At 45.7% G+C, this 24,107-nt stretch overlaps 1 protein-coding gene and 1 long non-coding RNA gene across 9 annotated transcripts in view; one reads left to right on the top strand and one right to left on the bottom strand.

Moving 5' to 3' along the window:
* Positions 1–401: 401 nt before the first annotated feature.
* Positions 402–12,111, top strand: LOC111741586. Its single transcript, XR_002781030.1, has 3 exons — positions 402–473; positions 862–907; positions 11,689–12,111. It is a non-coding gene; the product is annotated as an uncharacterized LOC111741586 (long non-coding RNA).
* A 2,701-nt stretch (positions 12,112–14,812) lies between these two features.
* The window catches only part of PHACTR1 (phosphatase and actin regulator 1), a 525,402-nt gene continuing 516,107 nt past the window's right edge, over positions 14,813–24,107 (bottom strand). For all 8 annotated transcript variants that reach the window (XM_011362890.2, XM_023532264.1, XM_023532263.1 and 5 more), the window contains 4 exons: positions 22,345–22,406; positions 18,149–18,289; positions 15,827–15,903; positions 14,813–14,986 (listed from right to left, as the gene is read on the bottom strand). In XM_011362890.2, coding sequence (XP_011361192.1) covers positions 14,971–14,986; positions 15,827–15,903; positions 18,149–18,289; positions 22,345–22,406 — 296 coding nt within the window. In that variant the 3' untranslated portion in view covers positions 14,813–14,970. The remainder of the gene's footprint in view (positions 14,987–15,826; positions 15,904–18,148; positions 18,290–22,344; positions 22,407–24,107) is intronic.

The raw sequence follows: 24,107 nt of genomic DNA on the forward strand, positions 1-24,107 counted from the left end.
TTTTATTAATGGAAAGTTTGCTTGAAAATCGTGGGGCAACACTCAAATCACATGACATGTGGAAATGACTCTGAAGCCCTCATCCTCTGTTGCTCTGGGTGTGAGACACGCCTGCCTTGTCTTGAATTGCGTAAGAATCCTCCCTGGGTTCCAACCAGTCTCCTGTCATGTGGTTATCACTTCCCTACCTTGACTTGATGTTTGTTTTTTCTCCCTGAAAGTGAGGAATCTGGAGGGAAGTCTGTGGGGGACGAGGAGGGTAAAAATAGAACATATATGCCCAGGATTTAGTCTCTGGCTCAAAGTGACAGCCTCTGCCTCAAAGTGACAGCCTCTGCTGGTGCTATGAGATTTTAAGCAGAAGTTGTGTGCTGAGTTCTGCGGCCAAAGTCAGCTTTTGGGAGGGATGAGGGGTGTGGACAGCTGGCAGGGCCTCTGGCTCTACATTTTGCATCTGCCAGTGGTCACACAGAGTAAGCAGCTTTTATTTTCCGCTAGGTTTGGAAGGGCTAGAGGACTTTTTCTCTGCCTTGACAGAAAGGGGAGTGTGGGAATTTTTGTAGCAGGAGTTGGTGGCATTCTCTCTGGTAGATGAAACAAAGGGCTGTTTCTCCTTTAGAGTCTGTGCCAAGTGAAACTGCTTGTGGCTCTCGGCACAAACTGTACTTCTCCAGATCAGCTGTTGCTTATCCAGAGTCAGCACCAGTTTGAGTAGGAGGGAGGTGATGAAGGAAGAGCGGGTGATAAGAGCGGGTGATAAGAACAGAGGGAGGTGGCAATTTTCCTGGAGGGCCATGGGGTGGGGTGGGGGTGCTGTCTTTTCATTTCCTGACCACTTCTTTTCCTTTTTGGTCTTTTCAGCCTTATCTTACAGAGGTTAAAATGTGAGTGGTCATTGAGTTGCTAGGTAAGTTGACAATTCCCCACCTTACTCCTGGGGGCTGGTTTTATTATAGGGCAATGACAGAGGGAGTCAGAGAATGCAATCTGAGAAGGACATGGGAAAAATCAAGAAGGCTATTCTGACTGTGGAGAAATCCAAATACAATATCAAAGCAAGTGCTTATTGTTTAGACCCCAAAATCACACCTAAAATTTAGGTATTAGTAGTTTACCAGTAACATGCATGCAAATGCATGCACGTGTGCACGTGTGTTAGGGACCACTAGAGCTCATTTAACTTCTGACCCTCCTGTCTAGTCTCTTTCTGATTTTCTCCCATCACCCTCCTTTCCTTACAGTGTTAGCACATAGCAGCCCAGTCCTTGTTGGTAGCCTTAGCATCTTTTTTTCCCCTCTGCCTGCCGGCTGGATTTATGTAGTGGTACGAAGGCTTATGAGGGAGGCAGCAAGGAGGAAAGCTTTGACAATTTGTTTCTAAATATCAGAAGGCTGCACTCCACTGCACAGGGATCCTGCATTCCACTCCTATCCCCCCATTTCTTCCTCTTCTATTCTGTTTGATTCATCTGTTTTTTTATTCGTTCTCATGCAATCATGAAATAAATTTGAGTGCATTCCTAATTATGGGCCAGGTACTAGGCTTAGTTGCTGAACGAATCATGTGGTATCTGCCCTCCTGAAACATAATCATGCAAAGAAGACAAATATTAAATTAAACAAGTGCATATTTTGTTCTCTCATTAAGGAAAGCACTTTGCAACTCCTGAGCTGCCGCACACAGGAGAAGGTAACCTGTGTTGCCCCAGAAGCTCTGCAGCGGTTCCCAACCTTTTTGACACCAGGGACGAGTGCTCTTATGAGAATCTCATGCCCGATAATCTGAGGTGGAGCTGAGGTGATGATGCTAGCACTGGGCAGTGGCTGCAAATACAGAGGAAGCTTCGCTCACTTGCCCACTGCTCACCTCCTACTGTGTGACCCGGTTCCTAACAGACCACGGACTGGTACTCGTCCATGGCCTGGAGGTTGGGGACCCCTGCTCCACAGGAAGGTTAGAATTACTCTGAAATGTGTGGGATTTTTTTTTTTTTTTTTTTTTTGACAGAGCTTTGGCTGGGGGAGGAGTGGCTTGTTGGGAGCAGGTCTGAGCCTTCGCCTCATTCAGTCTGTGCCTTAGTTTCCCCATAGTCAAACAGCAAGTCTTTTACTTTCCTTACCCCTTAATGTAATTGTAAGCATCAAATGAGTTTAATGTGAAAACACTTTAAGAAACACGGAGCTCCATGGAATGTTGACTATTTTTAATAGATGGTTTACAGGAGTTTGACTAGGCACTGTCTTCAAGGCCTAACTAACTCAGCTCTGCCAGCTCTGAAAAGTCTCTTGTCAACTTTAAGGCCGAAAGTGCATTCTTCTTCTTCTGAGCTTCTGTAACATTTCAGGCACCACTCATTTAGCAGTCATTATTTAGAAGTCTTTCGTTTGGTGGCCTTGAACTTTTATTAAACTTAACATGTGGTTTCCCTTTAAAATGCAAGCTTCTTGAGGCCAGAGACTGTCTCGTTCCCTTTTGCGCACTCCTGCTTTACCTAGTCCAGTTCCTCAGGCATGTTTTCTCCCTGAAACCAGCCCATCTTTGGGCATGCTGTCATCTTTGTCAGGACCGTACTATCCCTGCTGTGGGGCTACATATTCTTGTCTCTAAGATTCAGCTCAAGCATCCCCTCCTCCAGGAAGCTCTCCCGCTCTCTGACCTTTGCTTTTTTTTTCTTTCCATGGCACTCTGTTTGTATCCTTTTTACCACATTTGATACATTGATTTAGAGTGACCTGTTTATGTCCCCACACTAGCCTGTGAGTCCTCGAGGAAAGAGATCATGTCTTATTCTCTTTTTCTTTCAGTGCCAAGCACATCCCATTCTCCATGAATATTAGTTGAGTACATGAATGCCTGGCTCAGTGTTAGGATTCCTCTGGTGACAAGTAATAGAATTGTTCTAGCACTAGCTTGCTTAAAGGAGACTTTGTTATAGGATACAGGGGTGAAGCTCAGAATCCAAAGAGGGTAGGGCTGGAATCTGGGACAGGACTAAAGAGACTCTGGACCTTCTTCTTCTCTTTGACCTACTTTGTGTGTCTGCCAAGTCCTTCTCTTTCTGCAGTCTGGATTGCTCTGGAGAAAGACGCCTTCCCCTAAGACCCTAAGCTTATATGGTACAGTACCAGCCACTGGGGACAGTCTCTTGGCCCCAATTCCTGAATTTGTGAGACAGAGGCTATGGTCCAATGTGGGCCTGGTGCTGCCCATGGATCTATCATCTATAGCCATGGAGATAGACAGCTCATAGAGCAGACACATGGACAGCAGAAACCTCCCTTGTGTCCTTGGCAGTGTAGGGGTGGTGAGGGAGGGACGTTGCCACAGGGTCCACTGTGAACTGGGAGGACACTCTCAAAGCTTTCACTCCATTTAGCAAATCTGTTGACTAGATATGTGCCTTGCAAAGGACCCAGTATGGCAACAGGCATCTTCTGCCTTGAACTAAGTATGAGTGGCTTTTCCTTTATTACTTATTTCTGGATTCTGCCCACCAGTCTGAGAGGGGCACAGCCGGCCCTTTCAGATGAAGGTGGGCAGAGTGGGACTACCCCACTCGCAGCTTTAGTAAACAGTGTCTCCCATGGCCAGGTGTTTCCTTTGTGACCCTTTCATATCAAGTCTAGTCTGTACTTGAAGTCTATGGAATGTCTGCTTTGCCCAGCTCCTTTCCCCAGCCTGGGTTGAGTGGGAAGGCTTGATGGCGAGTGGCTGGCAGCAGCTGTGTTTATTTGCCTTTGATTGCTTGGGAGGGTGTATTGTTCCCTGAGGGTGTCCAGCATCTGGGTCTCTAGACTGAGTTGGGCTCCAGCCAGACTTGGTGGCAGTGAGTGAACCTGGATAAAGTCAGGGTAGGCAGCTGCTAAGGCCAACTGATTTAAAGATCACAGAGTGACAAACCTTGACCTGAGGAATGTCCAAGCTGGAGGAAAGGTTGCTGGTCCCCTCCAATACATAGCTAAGAAAAGTGAGCTTCCAGGAGGTAAGGGGGGTTATGCCAGGTCACTGTAGGTGGCTGAACAGCCTCTAGAACTCAGGCATCCTGGCTCCTTGTCTAGAGTGCACTTCACTTCACCAAGCTACTTCCTCTTCCTGAAACACTGTCTCTGAGCCTTAAAATCCCTTCATTTGGACGAAACATTGTCTAGATGTCCCCCAGTTGATGCTTTCTGGCTGGATAATATGGCCTGGTGTCCTCATCTGTAAAATGGAAAGGATGATAGTAATCATAGTCACCTCACAGAATTGCGAGGAGGATTAAGTGCAGAAAGACAGAACCCTTAGATCAGTGCTTGGCACAAAACAAGCACTCAGTGACCATTAGGTACTATTGTGTCACAAGTAGCAACAGTTAAAATGTGTGTTCTCCTTAGAGAGGTGGCATTGTGACTTACAGTCTCACTAGAAACAGTTTGAGAGGAGACTGCTTCCTTAGAAGAGGTTTTGAGATGATTAGAGGCACATTACAGGTTCTTTAAGTCACTCATTTGAACCGGGCTTCTTAAACTTTAATGTGCATAGGAATCCCCTGGGGCCCTTGTTAAAATGCAGATTCTGATTTAGTAGCTTGGAGGGCGGGGCCTGGGGTTTGCAGTTCTAACATGCTTCTGATGATGCCAATGCTGCTGGTTCTCAGGGACCACAGTCTGAGTAGCAAGAACCCAGGGAATGTAGATTTCACCTAGTTCAAGGTTTAACCCTGACTGCTAAAGAAAGAAATTTGTCACAGAGAATGCTACCTTCCTGTGCCATTTTCTCATTTTTAAATGATTAGTTTGACTTCATTTCTAGGCGATGGTAGGGATATTGTTTAAAGTTTATAAAACATTTCGTTAAAACTTGAATCTAATCTCAGTACCGACACATTGATATTTTCTACAAATTGTTCTCTCTCCCCACTGGGTCTCTGGAAGTGGTTTCACTATAACCTAATTACAAGTCAGCTCCTGACCAAGGATAGCTCTTTCTAATTAACCAGACCTCAATTTAATTTGAGGTAGGAATGTGTTAATAAAACTTTATTATTTTCCACCCTCTCTTGCAAAGAGGAATGGGCACTAAGATGGAAGGCAAAGTCATTAGAGAGGACTTCCAGAAAATGTTTTTATTTAAAGAGGATTTACTCAGCTGGCAGGTAGTCCTTCCTCTTACTTCCTGCTTGGGACACATACATAGTGACTGGAACTTCAGCAGCCATCTTGGAACATGAGGCAACCTTGAGGGTGGAAGCCACATGATAAGGATGGTAGGGCAAAAAAACAACTGTGGCCCATTAATGGTGTTACAACTCTTCCCTGCCTAACTTTAGACTTCCTTTACATTAAAAAAAAAAAATCCCAGTTGTTTCAACCACTATTTTGGTTTCCTCTTATGTGAATGACGAACCCAGGGCTGACACCAGCAGAGCAGATGCTATTTAGCAGGGCAGCCACAGGTTTAAATCTGTGTCTAAAACTATCATTCTTCTGTGTACCTTTGTGGGATTCCCTAGTCATGTAGGGGCAAGTGAATGGGTTGAAAGTCCGAAGCCTGGCATTCTCAGCTTATCTCTGCCATCTCCTAGCTATGTGATCCTGTTCCTTTTATGCCTCCGTCCTCTTACCTGTAAAATGGAGATGACAGACGAAAGTGTCCAGCACAGCGCTGGGGTGCAGAACTTACTCTGCTGGTGTTGAGTGAGGGGGTGTTTCGGGATTATGGTGTGAAGATGCATAGATCAACCAGCAGCAGTGAACAGTGCAAGGTTGAAGCTTAGATATAGGCAGTGATTCACCGTTCATTGCTTCCACGAGGGTACCCACCTTGGTGTGTCAAGGGCAGCAGAGCACCGCTGCCTCTGTCTTAACCAAAAGGGGTTGGGCTAAGTGGCCCTGTTAACATATTAATGTTTATGCCTGTGGTTTTGTTTGGAGGGTGGGGCGGCACAAGTAGCTTTCAATTATCGGGCCTTGAAAAACCTGCCTCACTGTTTTCCTTCTACCAACTTGTGAGCTCTAAGCTGAGGCCTGCAAGGTGGCCCAGGCAATATCTCAACATTGCTTTGCTGCTGAAACCCAAATGACTCTACCCCAGCTGCTTGCTCCGAGCCAGCCAAATGGACCAAGTGGTTAACAATTAGTGTTTGCTTTCTCCTTCTGATTGCAACCTACAGTAAGCCATTTGTTGATCAACCACAGCAGAATGGTCCACACCTCTTCTGTCGAATCAGAGACTTTTTTGCTTCAAATTTCTCGAAACCATCCTCCAAACCTGAAGCCATCATTCTTTGTCCATCTCTCCTCTTTTCCACCTCAAATAATTATGTTCGGCACCCTACCACTTTCACTCAGGCAAAACCAGCTGGCTTCTGGAAGGCAAAACCCATGTCTTCACGATGAACTGAAATGATCGAGAGGCACGTTTCTCTCCTGGCATGGAGGTGGTGGGCAGAGACCTGAAATAGGACTGCTCACCGGGAACTTCTCACTGTTTGACCCTGTGAGACTCCATTTTTCCGACGAGCTGCTAAATGGTCTGGAAAATGCCTGCATTTCCTCATTGTGGTCTGTTCCTAGATTTTTAAATTCGATAAGATTGAAACAAGGTTTTTCCTAGTAGATGTGTTATGCACAGGTAAGTGTGCTTGTTCAGTAAGACTAAACGCAACCAGCACTGTCTGTACTTTCAATTCTTCCTTTAAAAAAAAAAATTGTATCTAAAATTTTTAATGGAAAAGGGATAAATGTGTGAGGATACGAGGCAACCAGGACAAGAGGGTAAGCAAACAACAGTGACTCTCCACACCCCAGCTCCAAGTTCCCTTCCTCAGAAGCACTTAAATGTGAGCATGGCATTGCAAGTACTTTTCTAAGAAGAATGAAGGGACAGCATAGGGGTTTCTCCTGCCTGCTTTGAGGCTGTTGTGACCATGTCAGTGAGAGAGGATTGTGGAAAACCCAACATAGTTAAATTATAACAAGGGGCTCTTGTTGCCACGGTTGGATGGGTGTTGAGCAGTGGGGTGAGGTTGGGACTGGTGCAGGTGACAGTAGAATTTTAATGCTGGCTTGAAAAAGTGTCCCCACCACCCCAGCAATGGGGTGACACATAGTGTGAATAAGGCCAGCCTCTTGCCAGGTGATATTTTTTCTATTTTAACTGCAGGATCTTGTGTGTTAGTTCACTAGAGCTTTTGTGAGGTTGCCAAGGACTTCGGGGTGGCTCGGGTGCCGGGCAGAAAGGCCCAGAAGTGCTCTCACACGTGCGCTGCCCTAGCTGGCACAGCTGGGCAGGCCCACAGGGTTGCTGGGAACCAGGCCTCTACCCTGATCCAGTCTATGGGGGGAACTTTCTGAGATAATCAGCCATGTGTAAAGTGTTTGTACGTGCATAGCGGAAGAGATGGGCTTGCCCTCTTTTGGGTGTGAGGTGGGGACTCTGAAATCACAGGCCTTGTAAAGACATAGCCTCTCATGGACACCCGAGAACCCCTCTGGACAAGGTGTCAATGACAATAGACTGAATTTTTTTCCCTTCCTGTCCACCATTTTGTCTCTTGTTTTTTTTTTATTAAAGAAACAACAACAGCAGTAATATCACCATGCAGGAACTCTTGAACCATGGAACCTCGAAGGTCACATGAGATACAGTCTCAATCTATTATGAAGGGGAAAGAGAAATGGGTGTCTGGAATTCCAGCCCTGTATGGAATCCATCTTAACTGGTTGTCAAGCCTGGAAAAAGAGTCAGTTCGATTCTGTTTTCGTGGTTTACTCTTCCTGTCTCTTCTGCAAACATTCATTTGTTTATTGACGAGGGCCCTTTGCCATGACCTGGGGTTTTGCCCCAAGAGAATATTGGATGATCATGGCTTCCTATTATGAAATGAGAGCATTTTTTGATTAATGGCATATAAAGTGCAGAACACTTTTTTTTTTTTTACCTACCAAAAGTAGTATCTAGGAAAGGGACTGGCTGCATGCCCACGATTGATTGTCAGTTCTTCCTTTCTGGCATTAGGCAGCATGCTCTTCTCTTCCTGCCTTTGCTGCAGCTCTAGGTGGGCCCCATGTAGTACAAGTGCCTCCTTTGACATTATTTCCCTCGCAGGAAGACATAAATATTGGCCACCTGTCTCCAGGTTGTGGGAGTTGCCCCCTGGGGGGACACTCAGCCTGCACTCAGCACAGACTGGCAGTGCATGGAGGGGAAAGAGGAGCTGGGAGAGGGACACAGCTGCTCCTAACCTGGAAGCTTGGTGAGAGTTGAGTCTCTTTCCTGATCTGAGGTTCTCAGTGTCAGAAGAGGATGTTATCACTTAAGTCAGGCAACTGGGATAATTAGATGGAAGCTGAGAATGTGAACTCAAGAAAGTGGAGGCCGAGCCGGGAGATGAAGAATGTTGCTTTAGAGTCAAACAGACAGACCTGAGTTTGGAAGCCACAAGTGCTGTAAAGATTAAATAAAATCGTGCATGAGAATGGCATAGCATGGTGCCAGGTGTGTAGCGAGTGTTTAACATTTGGGCTGCTAGTGGTAGTATTCACAGAAATCAAATGCCTAGAGAACCAGAGTTAGAAATCAGAGGTGCCACACGTCAGGTACCACAGGGCACAACCATTTGCACATACTATTTGGCTCTTCTGTGTGCATGAGTACTCTTGTTCCTCATTAGAGTTCTGGGGTCCCCTAAGTGAGTCCTCTCTTGGACTCTGTTCAGTGAGGCTTAGTCCCTGAAGCCCCTCGTCAGCCCTGGTTGTCCCTAAGGAGATCATTACAGCACAGCCACATCACAGCCCTTTTGCAGGGCTCCAGGGCCACACACCTCACAGGGGCCTGCTCCTTGACCCCTGAGCAGGAAGACATGGCCGGGGTGGGTCACACTGGCATGGAGGGTGGCACACTGGAGATTGGGATTTTGTCGTTTGGACGGGGGGCTGCTGCAGACATCAGGCAGGAGAGTGGTGCGATCAAGTCTGTGTTTGGATAGAGGACTCTGGCAGCAGGATTGGACTGGTGAAAGCACAGGCAAGGACACCATGATTGGAGCCATCCAGGAAGGAAAGGAGGACCTTAGTGACCGAGAAACAGAATAGCTTTAAGAACTAATCTGGATGATCTGCTGGAAGTGAGGAGGAAGGGGTGACTTCTAGGTAGTGCCATTCTCTGAAAAGTTCCCTTTAAGAGAGGAGGAACAGGATAAGGCAAAGGGCGGGGTTTGAAAATATGGAAACAATAGTCTAGGACATACTGAATTTGAAATGCCTGTGAGGGACACATGTGAAGCATTAAGAGATAGCATTTAGTAAGGCCTAACTGTATGTTAGACACTGTGCTAAATTCTTTACACATGTTATTTTATTTAATCCTAACAGTGCTATAAAATATGTGCCATTATTCCTATTTTACAGATGAGGAAGTTGAGGCACAGTGAGATTAAGTAACTTGACTGAAGTTACACAGCTAATAAGTGGTGAAGGTACAATTAGACCCAAGGGCATGTGGGCTCAGCACCATATCCTCTTAACGTCTATACTACACTGCTGCTTTGTGACATTTGGATACCTGGATCAGGAGCTCAGGGAAGATCAGAGATATAGCTGTAGCTATGGAGCCATCTGAGGCCAGGGAAGCTCTTGGGACGTGTTAAGAGCTAGCCAGGGAGCGTTTCGGCATCAAACTTGTCCATTGGATTAATAAATAGGGTATAAATAACCAAATGAGTTGTGGTAGAAGATAACAGGCTATGTCTTAAGCATCACTACTCAAGGTCCACAAGCCCTTCCAGGATGATTTGCCCAGAAGGGGGAGGCAGGACCATGTAGAGTAATCTGCTTGACTATAGCTTTAGAACAAGCCCCCACGAAGATGCATGGGAGAGGACAGGACCCAGTGCCAACCAGACCTCCAGGAGACCAGCCCAAGGCAGGGAGGGGTGGCAGGTACATGACCTGCAGGTGGTCTGACGGAGAGGAATCCAAACTGTTCTCTGAGAGACTGCCCTGGTAGGACTCATCTATGGCTTACTCTTTCCTAAGGAGTAAGTTTCGTGTTTTAAAAATTCAGAGAAACCCAAATCTTAGAAAGCAGATAGAGGACATTTAATTCAATGCCCTCACTTTCTACATAAGTACATTGAGGCCCAGATAAATTACGTGACTTGGCCAAAATTGTTGTGGCTGTGTCGCTACTTCTCTGTCATAGGCAACAGATCTGAGCATGGACACAGCAAGTGCCTTGACCTACTGAGCATGTGGAGCCACAATCTTCATTTACTTTGGAAAGGGCTCCCTCCTACGCTGGTGGCCAGTTTCCTTCCCTCTTGCAAGGCAGAGCCCTTTAAAGGTGCTCCCAAAGCTTGCTTTCTAGCCCTGTTTTCCCCTGGATAATTGCAGTGACATTCTGAAGATTAGATTAAGTCAGAGAGCTCTGGAGGTGAGGAGAGCGCAGAATGAGGGAGAAGCTCTAAGCCTGAAATATGAAATCCTTTCTGTAAACCACTTGCCCTCTCTGCTGTGACCACTCCTGTCCCGGTGGCCCTCGGCTTGCACAGGTGAGAGTTTGCACAGACGCTCTGCTGCGATGCTGCAAGAGGCTGGCTTCCAAAGAGGGCTCTGCTGCTGCTGCTCAGCAAAGCAATGTGCAGTGCGTGTGGTCACTCCACTTTTACGAGGCTAGAGATTCCCAGGCAGAAGAAAAGCGATTCCCCTTGGATTGTCCTCCCAAGCCCTCGCTGTTCAGAAGCTTGATTCCTGGACCAGTGGCCCTGGGAGCTAGTTGGAAATGCGAGCTCTCAGTCCCCACCCAGACCTACTGATTCAGCATCTGCACTTCTACAACAAGGTTCCCGGGTGATTCCTGGTGATGGTGCAGGAGGGCGGCACTGTGCTAGCTTCTTCTTTTCCAGAGCCACCTTTTTATGTTGCTGGACCAAGGATATATATATATTATCCAGCAATTTTCACCCAACCAAAATATAGCCAGCAAGCACTGCCGCCCCTCTTGTTCTCCTATAAACCCTTCACAAAGACAAGTGAGGATCAGAAGGTTAAGCAATAAACCTCTTTGCTTTACATGACAAATACTCAGGCCAGACATCAGTACTCAAACAGCAAAGTAGTCTGAGGCTCTTGCTTCTGGGCGGTGACACCCCAAAGGTCCCCAAGGCATTGCCGCAATGTAAGGATGTCTGATATCTGATACCACCCAGATGACTCTGAGCGAGTACCAAGTTAATTCACATTCGTCATTCCCAGATTATTAAAGGACAGACAGTTGGACAATACATTTTAGATATTCTTACAAAAATATTTAGAAGAAAAAAAGTCCTAGCACAAAAATGTTATCTAGAAAGTTAATTTGTATGCAACAATCCTTCCTTCCCCTAATCATACCAGCTACGCGAGGTTGTCCTGTATCTCCATAACTCTTGGGATTTCGTTGATGAGCTGACCTACCCCTTTCCCCAACCCCCTTCCCTAGCCAAATTAAGTATTTTTGGTGGTTCCTGCTGGTGGTTGATAAAACACACAGGAGGCAACGAAGTGATTTTTTTAGACTTTTTTTTTTTTGGTTGTTTTTAAAGAAACTGCATACATCATCAGAGACAAACAATAATTTAAATACCATGCAGTTTCTGTATGTACAAAACCTAGGCCATAGAGATCCAGTTTAATTTGTATCCTATTTACATTGTCTTCCTCATACAGCCATCATCTGTTAAATTAGAACACGGGAGAGCGCTCCTATACAAAGACAAACTATGTACAGACACCCAGGAAGCAACTGGAAAAAGCAACTGGTCTGGGGATTAACAGACAAATGAAGAAAAAGTCATTTTAGGTGACCTTCGCACACTGGCTGTGCACAGGGAGAACCAGAAACTCCATTCATCGAAGTACACACCACGATTTTCATTCGGAAAATATAAATACACATTCATAAGTGGGAGAAAAATAAACTCAGACATTTTCACCACATCAACCGTCACGTCGTTTGGTTTCTCTAATCTGACATAAAGGCTACAGTTTTAAAAGTTTTCCAGGGCTTTGAGGGCTTTTGGGGGGGAACAGATCAGCAATTTCGAAAGAGCACGTAGGCTGATGGATGGCAGTCTCTTCTGTCACAGATGCAGTAGGGGAGGTCGGGGCAATGTCTGATTTTGCGTGGGAAACATTTCAATCTAAGAAATTTCACATTTTTTTTTTCTTTCATGCTAATCCAAATGACAAAAGGCTCAACTGGGAATTTATACACACAAAATAAACCTTTACTTGAAAACTGCAGCTTTTGCAGAAAAGGGACACATTGTCAACCAGCTAGCCCAACTCTCTATTTTGTTCCCCTAATTAATGTCAAATTGTCATCTTGGAAAGTAACACATATCTTTCAATTGCTATAACTGTGGCAAAAAAAAAAAAAAAAAAGGAATTTGGATGGATTTCTATAAAGACCTCAAGATTTCAAGAGAGGAAAGAGACAGTAGAGGGACCATCCTGTGGTCCACTGAAGTTGCTGAGCCACTTACAATGGGCTTGAAATCACCCACCTCCATGGTGGGTGAGCTTTCAGTGGCATAGAAGGTATACTAACTCCTGCAAGTGACTTCTGGAAAAGGGCGCTCTGCAGGAAGAGAAGTGGAAAATGTTTTCAGTTTCTTCCATGCACAAAGTGGACAGCAACAATAGGGCACTTTGGGCAGAAAACCTGGACTGCTGGCTGGCTGCAGGGAAATTGATTTGGGCCTCATATCCCCAGGAATGTAAAAGGCCCAAGAACCAAAGCCAGCAGAGAAGCCACTGGCCCTGGTGGGAGGAGTCTAGGTCCTGGGTTGAATTCCCCTAGGACTCGCTCCTGGGATAGGGGAAGGCCCGACCATCCTGCCAGGGCAGTGTGAGCCGCCTGAAACACAGCTGTGAGTTAGGGGAAGCTCAGATTCAACTCCTGGTAAGGCAGCCACCTCTACCTGGAACATGTGCCCGCCACAGAGAAGTTGAATGAAAGAGCCCTACGTCTTTCGTCATATCATTTTGCACATTCAAACGTCAGTAAGCCTTGCGAGAAGACAGTGTTTACAGCCACACTAAAATCCTGGCCACATCTTCCCTGAACATTACCTCTACCCACGGCAGTAACTACTCAGATTCAACATTCAAAGAAAAAGGGATCTGGTGATGGCATTCTCCTGGGACTGGGCAGTGGCATGCTCGCTCCAGGTGGTGCGAGGAAAGCATATGACAGCTTTGCAACAGCTGGTGGGCACGGCCTAAAGAACCGCCCTGAGCTCCCCACACAGTACGCACAGCAACTTGGCTCATGCCGGCCACGGGAGCCATTAGTGCCCGCAGAAAAGTAATCGGCCTCACTGATGGGTGTCTATCCCAAGAGTAACTTGCTTCCCACACAGTTTGGGGTGGGGACTGGTTAACTCTTTTTCGTGAAGGCCAAGCTGGCATCTTTGTAGATGCTGGACATGTGCGGCGGAGAGGGAACCCTCACCTGGAGACACTGTGGTAACTATGAGACCACTACAGAAGGCCAGGCAGAGCTTTGTGACAGCACTGCACCAGCTCTGTCATGGAGGAAGACAAAAGAAGCCACAGTGGGCCTCACGAGTCCAGTTGTTAGGGTTTAGGACTCGTTCTTCCTCTCACTGCACATGCCACTCTTGGGATCCCTATGTCAACAGAGCACTGCTTTCCTGTGGTCTCAGGTCAGCAGGATAGTTAGATACATCTTCAATCACCCTCACCAGCATCATGAGGGCAAGGAAGGGTTCTCTGGACAAATAGGAGTGGGAAGGTACAGCACAAGGCAGACATGACTGGTGTTTGCATGATTCTACCATATGCTGAACCCTGGGGCTTTTCCATAGAAACTCTTCAGTGCAAAGAAGGGAGACCAGAAGGCCATCAAACGGTTCTAGAGTACTAGTCCATCAGTGAATGGAAGGCCAGTCTTTTAGGGATGGTTTCTGGCCTGCATGCATTGGTCCTATACTCAGAGCCCATTAACTTCCAAGCTATATAGTTATAGTTATTGGCCCTGGGGCACACAGAGAAAGTGAAAACCATCAGCTAAGCAGAGTTTCTTACCCCAGCCTTTATGCCCTCAATAGGTCCTTATGCTCATATGCATACCATAGGCTACCTTAGCAATAGCTGTTTGTCTGCATAAGATCACCTGTGACATTGGGCTTTTTAATGCAAAGGGTAAATTCATTTGAACTGAGCAGATGACAACTTTCCCCTTCTAAACCCAAGCTTCCCGGAAGGCAGCTCAGCTCAGACCGAGGGGACAGGATGGATGCTCAGTGCCAGCCTTCCAGGCCTGGAACACACACACTTTTAGGACCAACAGTCAACCACAGACTCTCCCAGACGAAAGGCTCCTTCTCTTTTGTTCACTGCATGGAGGGTGGCTGGAGGGAGAGAAAGGATGGGGCAACTGAGAACAGTGCTCCCTGTCAGTATCCTTCTCCTAAGGGGACTCCACACCAGCTGCCATGCTTGGAGCCAGTGTGTTTGGCCAATTCTAGAAGCCCAGATCATTTGCTTTGCCCAGTCAGTCATTCCCCGGCCAAACCCACCTCCTCAGCTTTCTTTGGACTTAGGTGACAGACACTTTCGAGGAAGAAGTTCACTGGAGCCTAAATCGATGTGGTGCCTGTGGGCCTGGCCAGAGAGGACCAGGGCTGCTCTGAGTGCCAGAAAGTCTTCTGTGAGGCCCTGCCAGTGCACTGGGCCCTGCCTGGGACGAGTACAGTTTGATATCAGCGGTAGTGCCAGCAGCTCTGACCACAGAGCAGTAACCATCGCGTTTTCGCAAATAAAATCCTGATTGCGTTTCCTTTTATTTTTCTTCTTCTTCTTTTTAAAAAAGGCAGTTCAGAAGATTTACATCGTAATGGGGAAGTGAATAAATACCAGCACTTATGGTTCTTATAAATTTATGTTTTGAAGACAGCATAGCACTCAAGAGGAATTCGACTGTTAAGGTCGGTGAAACCTAGGAAAACAAATCATTAAATCAAGACAAGCAGCTGCCAAAGGTGTCAGCTTCCACAGCCCAAGCTTTCTATCCTCAGTATCCTTGTTTCTGACTGCGAGAGGGAGGTTTAAATCTCCAACCAGGGGCATATCCCCACAGAACTCCTCAAATACCTGAGGCCTTTAGAATTCACCTTCAGTTTTGGAATAGTTTAACCTGAGGCTCCTGGGGGACCCACTCGGATGCCCCAGGTGCCCTCAGCCTGGGCTCAGCATCGAGGTGGAGAATCCAACCTTGTGTCTCCGAGTCCAGGCTGTTTCTTTCTCTAAATGTGCACCAAAGGAGAGTGTCCTATGAATTATCAATGGCTCTGTCACTGACTAGCCATGTGATCTTATATAAGCTCCTTAAATGTCTCCATGCTTTAGTTTCCCCCAATACCATCACAAAAAACCATCTCTAAGAATGACACGTAATCCTAGAAGTGAACCCCTCTCAGAAGCACCAGGTGGATTTGGTGTGTTTTGGCCTCTGCCAATTGGTTGTAAATTGGCAATGATCTTTTCTCCTCAGCTTAAGCTTTCATAAAAACCTACTTTGGGCTTAGTGGTGGTCTGGCACTTGAGTTTGAATGAGCTAAAAACTAGGCTTTCAGAAGGTGGCTTTTAGCCTGGGACTAAATGCCCCCTCCAGTTTCAGTAACCACAGTGGAACCTCACGCTAACCTTTCTTTCATTTTCTCCCTCACTCCCTCTCCCACCTTATCACTTGTGACCCAGAAGCAGATAGGATAGTTTAGTTTGCAGGTAAATATTACAATTTGAAGGGGGGGAAAAAAAAACACAACTCAATACCAACCTTGTTAGATGTCTACTCAATTCATGAACTTCCATTTCAGTGCTTTTAAATTCATTGAGCTCCTTTCGAATGGCAGCCTAGAACGAAGAGAAGCCCATGAATATGCAGAGGAGGCAGATGTGAAGGAGTTCGCTTTTTATTTGATCTCTAACGATATATTTTTTTTCTTTGACAAAGCTGTACAAAATGAATTCTTTCACTGGGAGGAAAAAAAAAATCACCTGACATGTCCCTTTGGACCTGCTAAGATGCCCCCTACCCTTAAATCTCAATTAGAAATGAGTCTCTATGGGACAATGCCCAGGCCATCTTTTTCTCTGTCTCCTCACAGAGCTGTTTCCGCTAGGCATCGATAGTGCCTTACACTAGCCTCACACACCTTGGCTCCTGGGTACACATTAAATGTCAACCTCTCATCTTCCTTAGGTAAACAATCTAAACTCATCGTCGGCACAGTATTCATCAGTACCTCATGATGAACACTTCTAGAAGGGGTGGATCAAATTCACCAACCAAATTAAGGGAATGAGCGATGGCCAGCTCCCCCTTTTCCCTCTGCTCTTTCACGACTCTGATGAGGCTGAGGTAATATCTTTTACCATGACGGGTTTGTGGGATATGTTTTGAATAACCTCAGATATTCTGAGATGAACCTGAATAACTTCATCCTTACAGAGCTGCCCACCTAAGTAGCTGCAGCGCACAGGGGAGGGCTGGGTAATCAGATTGCAAAGAGAGGTGAGGAGGGTCTGGAAAAGAAGAATGTCTGGGGTTGGAGAAAACGTCCCTTCTTCCTCAGGGGCTGAAATTTTAAACATGTGTCCTTTTGCAGAGCTCTTTCTAAGTCTGGTATTTGCTTTGATGGGAATATCATGGCACTGAGAGTTTGAGGATGAAAAAGCCTTTAGATGAGATCAGAGTGGCTCCCTACAGGGAAGGAACGCATACTCGTGTTTAAGTGCTGGGTCATAAGCTTCGGGAAGGCACCACGTCCTGTTCTTCCATCCCCAGCAGCCTGTGAGGAGCTGGATGTGCTCCTAACAGCAGCTAAGAACTTGAGCATGTGCATGTACAGATGTCTTGCACTTGACCTTGATATTTGCAGATACCCTTCTCCTTGGTAAGCAAGCCCGCTTCAGTGAAAGTAGGAACAAAAGAGAGTGAGGGTGAAGGCCCTCCTCTCTTGACATTTACAGGACACAACTGACTGGGGGACTGGTTGTCTGTCAGTCTATCTCGTGCATAGCGGTGCCAGTTCCTGGGGTCGCTCACTACGAATTCCTGCACAGGGTAAAGATGAGTGCTATATTTAAGAGAAGGCAGAATTTTCCACTCATCGGGATCTGTAGGGTTGATCCACCATGTGAGAGGCTGTTTTCGGGGTGGTGGGGGTGGTGGATGTCTCTGCCTCTGGCCATGTCGGTTTCCCCCAAGTGTAGCAGCTTCCCTGCACTTCCCTGAAATTCTTCCATCCAGCCTGAGTCTGGGCTATTGCTGACCTCCTCTTGTGTTGCCACTGGCCCCGGGAATGTGTGGAGCAAAGGCAGTCTTCTTTAGGAGAAGGTCCTGGGGTACCCCAGAGTCGCCCCACTGTCCCTCCCTTGCACATTACACATAGTCATTTTCAACTATTTTTTAAAAAGGCTCTTTGTCCTTCTTCACGGTGACTGAACTAGAATCACAAATGATTCCCAAGTAGAGGTTCATTTTGATACATGGTCTAATGGGCAGATAAGAAGGACTTATCATTGCATCACTGCATTTCTTATAAAACAAACTCATCTTCAGTTTAATTTTATTTTTTATGTTTTCCAAATCGATGAGGGTTTAGTGTAGTGAGGCACGTTCTGCTGTCCCTGTGATTTGTGTCCTGTTTCTCCCATTAGGTTACAAGAACCACAAGGCACTTTGTCCCCTTTTGGTTCTGCGAATTCCCTGTTGGTGGCCGAGGACAGCATCCTCTGCACGGGAGGCCTGTGGTACGCTTGGAGCCTCATGCTCTTGAACTGTGCTGTGTCCGTACAGCCTTTCCTTCTCCTGTAAAACAGGCACGATATCATGTGTCCATTTTGCGCCTTCTCTAGAGCAGTGAAGAACCCATTCAGTGACCTCTGCAGGTTATCTGGAGCCCCGGGGAAAGGTGTTGGGGGACATGGCACTTTCAGCCTGCCCAGTGGGCACTGAGCGCTCCATTTCTGAGACCGTGACCCCAGTTTTGCTGTTGGCCTCAATACAGGATCCTAGTTAGCAAGCGAGAAATCCTGCATAGGAGCAAACCAAGGCGTGAGGACCCCCCACCCAACTCCTCGGCCCTCTGCTTACTTTGTCGGCAGCAGTGAGGCGGGTCCACGGCTTGTCGGCCCTTCGGTCATAGTCCTGAGCGTCGGCCACCTCCACGTAGTCGCTGAAGCGGATGAGGATCTTTCTTTCTCGGAGCTCTTCCACTGTGGGCCTCTGGCTGAGCTACAGGGAGGGAGAGAGATAGACACAGTCAGCCAGAAAAGTTTTGATCACTTGGTCTGTCCATGAATTTATAGTTGTAGACAATAAGGTCTCGAGAGACAAGCGATGTGTCACATGGTGAAGGAGGTGCAGGGTCCAGGTGGGGACCCAGGGCTCCTGACTCCCACACCTGAGACTTTCCTAGGACTCTAAGAGAAAGTTTTATGAATCTTTGAGCTACCTCTAGGCTGATCCAGATGGAAAGCTAGGCTGTCCCTTTCTTAATAACACTTGGTCTTTACAAGCAGCTTGTCTTTCCGTATGGGTGTCTGTTGCATATTTCCCCACATCTGTTCTATTTCTCCTACCAGCCGACAGGGATCTTACACAAAGATTTCGTCTTATTTTTGATGTGAGTCCACATCCGTGTGTCAAATTTGTGCTGTCTGCAAGATGGGTTTTGTAAACCATTTCATATATGTGTGTTTTAGACACACACAAAAGTGTATGTGTAAACTCTCAGATATGCAGGAATGGGAGGAAAGCGTTGATTTATGAGGTCAGAGGAGACTCTGCTTCTCAAGAAGTTCAGACGGAAGGTCAGCCCACAAATGCAGAGCTGGGCCGAGTTTATGCCAACGGAGACTTGGACTGGGCCTTTTGGATGGGTCTGTGATGAGGGAATGAAAGAAGTAAAAGGAGAATTCATATTTATTTAACCGTCTCCTGGTGTCACCCACTAACACCCCTTTTTTGTACTTTAATAACAGAAGCCTAATGTTTCTATTCTCTCTTCCTGTCACTAGGGGTTTATTACTTTTGGAGCAACAGAGTTGCTCTCTCTTCAGGATGTTATTAATTCACATTTTAACTGACATTATTTTCCTGCAGTCATAGACTGTATTTAAAGCTATTAATAGAAGATGCAGTCAGAATCTTACCACAAAGGCCTATAAAACACACGCATACAAGGGACTCCATCTACCCTGGCTGTTTGACTCTATATCATGCAGCTGCCATACACCTTTGGTGGTACCAGAATGTTCCCACTTGCTGCCAACTGGCCTACAATGGGAAAGCGTAATTAGATGATTGCCTGGCTGGCATTAAGTAGGATTCTGAGGGGTGTTGCGAGGCTCTGGACAGGACCAAGGCAACCTGCAGCTCTCTCTTGGCCAGTGGTGGGAAGGTCTGGGGATCAGAGGCTTCTCGGGCTGTGGCACAGGCCAACTTGCTTAGACTGCCTGTAGCTCCCCGTCAAAGTGGTTCTTAGTCTGTCCTGAGGCAGCCTAGTTTTTTCCTGGGACAGGACATTCTGCCATCAGTGCTGGCTTATGGCAGGGAACCATAGGTCTCCCAGGCTTTACGGCTAGGGTTGCTGGAAACAAAAATGGCGGTCCAAAATGTGGGTGCAAGGAACTTCAGTACTGTTATTAAAATACATAAAAAGTTTTAATGTTTACCATATTGATCCCAGATAAAGGAGGATTCCTACTCGAAATCCCCAGTTTGTATTGTTTAGGACTAGCAAGGTTTACTCTAGGGTCCTGGACAAAATGGCATTATTTTCTAAATGTGCCATGACACAAGAAAGGTTGTTAAACATGGAATTTCTAGTTTGTATTTCTGGAAATTGTGACCTGGATTTTACTAATAGCCTGTAGGTGGCAGGGTGAACAGAAAACTAAGTATTAGTTCTGAAGGTCAGGGACTATTTTTCATGCCTGAATCCCATGGGAACCTTTGACACAAGCTCTTCAAGTCCGTAAGGCACAGAATACAAGTGCTGAGGGAGGGAGTGAGGAGGAGACCGACTTCTTCTGCTGAGAGAAGCTCAGGTGGTGTGTGGACTGACTAACCAATGGCTGCTGGGACTCTCCATGTGAGCACGGGCTCGTGCTCCTGGCCATGTAGGATTTGGGAGATGTGCCTTTAGTTCATGGCTGATTATAGCCACTGGGACATGTAAACCCAAGGTCCTTTCTCAGATACTGAGGAAATGACCTTTATGGCCAAAGTTGGTTTTCTGGGTTTGATAGATTAGAAGAAGAGGTAGGCAGCAGGGATTGGTAGCATTATGTTTCAATCTATGGCAGCAATATCATTTGTAACCAAATACTCAACAAAAGAGCAACTAATTGAGACCCAAATTCTACTATTAATACAACCTTACCCAAGTGCATTTTCTTTCTTCCTCCCTCCTTCTCATCCATCTATCCATTTAGCTAGCTAGCATTTTTTTTTTTTTTTGGAACGGGGAGAGAGGTATTTATTAAAAGACAAAACATATAATAAGTTTTAAGTTACTCTCAATTTGGCTGAAGAGAATGATAGGTCTGTTGCTATAAGCATCAGCTACAGTGTTTCATTTTTCTTACTAGTACATTAAAATTAAATAGAACTGTATTGAGGAAATTCTCAGGCTGAGCATAAGTAAATGAGAAGCAGCCACCATCACTGGCATCTGGTCTTGGTGCGATAAAGGCCCCAAAGGAAAAGAACTGGCCCATAGCCAAGGAGGGGTGTGGACTCCCTACCTGTTGGCAGGCTCACATCTCTGTTGACAAAAAGAGATATGAATGCTTCTTCCAGTCTCTCCCTTATAAACAGTAATCCCTTCACTCGAGCTCATTATTTCTAATTCCTAATCCAGTCCCTGGGGAAAGAAATGCTGAAAGTGCAAGGCAGTAGTTCTGGGAGGAGGAAGGAATGGAAACCAGGAGGAGGAAGATGCATTTATCGTGTTCTGGAGACTTGTATAAGCTTTGGGCTATTTGAGGTACCCGTCCATAGCATTATCCACCCCAGAGGAAGTGGGTGTAGGAGGGAACCCTCTTCCTTTGCCCCGCTACCAAATTATGCAGTTAGTTGTTTTTCTCTACAAAATCGTATACTCTTTGTAAAGAGATAACAATTTGATGGATGTTTAACTATTTTCCTAATACTAGTTTTTAGGAAGAAACCCTAAAGTTTAGGAAGGTTTTCGGGTCCCAGCAATCAACTCCGATGAACTTTATGAAAATTAGTTTTAACAATGTTCTGAATGTCTAGACATTTCTGTATCAGAAACGAGCCTCTTTTTGATACTGTAGTCATTTCAAGGTCACACTTGGAACAAGTTAATGCATCTCCCCCCATCCTCCTGACTGCTCAGTCTCAGGACAAAGGGTGCCCCCCATCTAAAGACACGGTGGCCTAAGGATGTAAAGCATCAGATTTAGATTGTGGTGAGGGCACCTGAATTAAGTGAGGTCACTTAGCTCTTATTCTAGTCCCCACCGGGGGTCAGTGGCCTGTCATTGGCCTTTTAGGCACTTGTTTATCCTACTCCTTTTAACTGGGATGGCATTTGTCTCGTCATCAGATGTTTCAGATACTATGAAGGAAAGAGAGTGTTGAGAAACATAAGTCATCTCCTTAATAATTGCTCTGATATTTTAGGATTTCTGAATTTCTTCCTTTGTGTAATATTTCTAGGGAGAAAAATCCATTAATAAATAAGCCTTTCAAAAATTAATTGTAATGGGTCTCTTAACCATCTCTAAGATTTGAGACTCTCTCAAGATGGTCACTGTAGGAGGTTGATTAAAAACACTCTAGAATATAGACTATAGTATTATATCTTGTGTGTCATCATTTAATTAAACTTGTCAACATCATCCAAGAATAGCTTCAAATGAGAGTTTATTATTAAAGGGGCCACTCACATAGAATTAAATCCATTTGTGTCTACATTGTATTGCTAAGCCACCTATGTTGGCAATTAAAGACATAAAAATTCTAGCTCTATGGATTTTATCTAAGTGCTTATCAAACATCTTCAAAAAATTTCTCGGTGCTTTTGGCATTTTTCTAATTCAGTATTCCAAATTGGATTTAGCATAATAAAGTCAAATAATTCTTAGTTAACAGGTAAGAAATAGTATCAGAGGAGGAGGCAAGGAAAATTATAGCAAATAACTGTGTTATATTTGAACTACTGATTTTGACAATGAATTTCCAATTGCTCAATGGGATCATAGTGCATTTTTAAAAATACAGTATTCACTGGTATTGAGAATATAAAGCCTTCTCACCTTTCGAGTTAGCCTCCTCTTGATCTCTCTTTTCTCCTCTTGTTCCTCTTGTTCATTCCGAGCTGAAAGAAACATTTAAGATGATTTTGATTTCTGTAAGCAGTGTCACACACAGGTGCATCCTCTGAACCTTTGAGGCTCTAGGCCCAGTACCTCAACATCTGAAAGGGGGAAGAGAGAGCTTCTGTCCCCTACCCCACCTACACTTCTGCCTGTGGAGATGCATTCCAATCTGCCTGCATTGTTTCAAATTAGTGGTGAGCAAGTTGACCTTTGTATTTCTTTTTGTATTTTTTTTTTTTTTTTTAATGTCACATGGGGTTTCGAGTCTCCAGGCAAAAATGCTGGGTTGAGAAGTGTGACTCACAAGACAAGGAGGGAGATCCTAAAAGAGTAGACGTGCCACCAGCAGTGACTTGGGCATTTGGGGAGAGGTGAGGCTCCCTTCTATGGACAAGACTTGGGCCTCACTCAACTCTGTCTCAAGCCTAAGAGTGACTGCAAAGGGGCTCATTGTGATGTGGCCCTCGGGTCTGGTGCACTGTGGGAGTAGAACAGAAGACCAGTCCCGTGGAGGTGCTTGCCATCTGTGCAGAAACAAAATGAGGTACTGCTAATGCCAAATTCAAGGCTGGCTGCAGGAAGAGGAATTTCAAAATGCTCACCTTTTGCAAGCCCTGATTCCATCAATTCTTTGAATCTTCCAAGAAGTCCACAGAGCAAGTGTGAGGCCAGAGTGTGGGATACAATGGTCTGCATTTAGACTCTTAGGACGTTCTCAGCTTAATATGTGGGGTAACTTACTCATCAGGTGATTACAGAGCCGTAGGTAAGAGGGTCTGGGGAAGGGAACAGAGAATTGGAGGACAGAAAATGTGGGCTTATTTCTCCTTTCAAGCTAACCAAATGACCTTGGGCACACCAATTTCCTTCTGGGCCTTCGAATGGAAGCATGGTTATAAGCAGAATATTGTCTAGCTTGAAGAAAACCTTGAAAGTCAACCTGTGTCAAAGAAGGTCTCTGATTTTCACCAACTGCATAGAGAATGGCATTAGTGAAAGGCATCTGCTTCAAGCAGATTTTGGCACAGGACACATTAAGAATGCCCCAGGCACTTGTTCTCTCATTTTGAAATCACTGATGTTAAATTATGTTTCAATTAGTTAATTAACGTATCATATCAGTGCGCATGGGCAATTCAGTTGTTTCAATATAGGAGCAATTTTTAAAAGAGAGAAATAAGTCCCTATGCATAGAAGTAAGGTCCCACCCTGCCCCTCCTTGTCAGCCCTGACAGCAGCAACCACAAACCACAGCCAACTCACACAAAAGGTGGCAGCACCTCCCACTAGAAGAAACAATGGCAGTTTCGAGCAGAATTCAGGCCTGTGAGTGAAACCTCCAGTGGCATGATTTGGCTGGCTGTAGAGATCAAGATCTTGCATGAGGGCAGTACCAGAAATGCCCACGGCCTGCCATGGGCTGAGGTCGCCAGAGGTCCCCGCTGCAGCTTGCCCCACAGTGCCCCCAAACCACCCACGGTGGGGCTCCTTCCTTTGGATTTAAAGATCTCATCTCTCCCTCTCAGAGCACCCTTTAAAAATGCCAATTTCATTTGGATAAAAACCCATTAAACTAGTCAGCCTCCATTAACATCTCAGTATGAACTAATCTGTCAAAGATAAGTTGGGAGGCAGACAGCAAGACCCAGAAGAAGGGAGACCCCAGACAGCTGCATACAGGTGGGAGGAAGGGAAGGAAA

Source organism: Pteropus vampyrus, unplaced genomic scaffold, assembly GCF_000151845.1.
Source record: "Pteropus vampyrus isolate Shadow unplaced genomic scaffold, Pvam_2.0 Scaffold80, whole genome shotgun sequence".
Classification (NCBI taxonomy): Eukaryota; Metazoa; Chordata; class Mammalia; order Chiroptera; family Pteropodidae; genus Pteropus; species Pteropus vampyrus.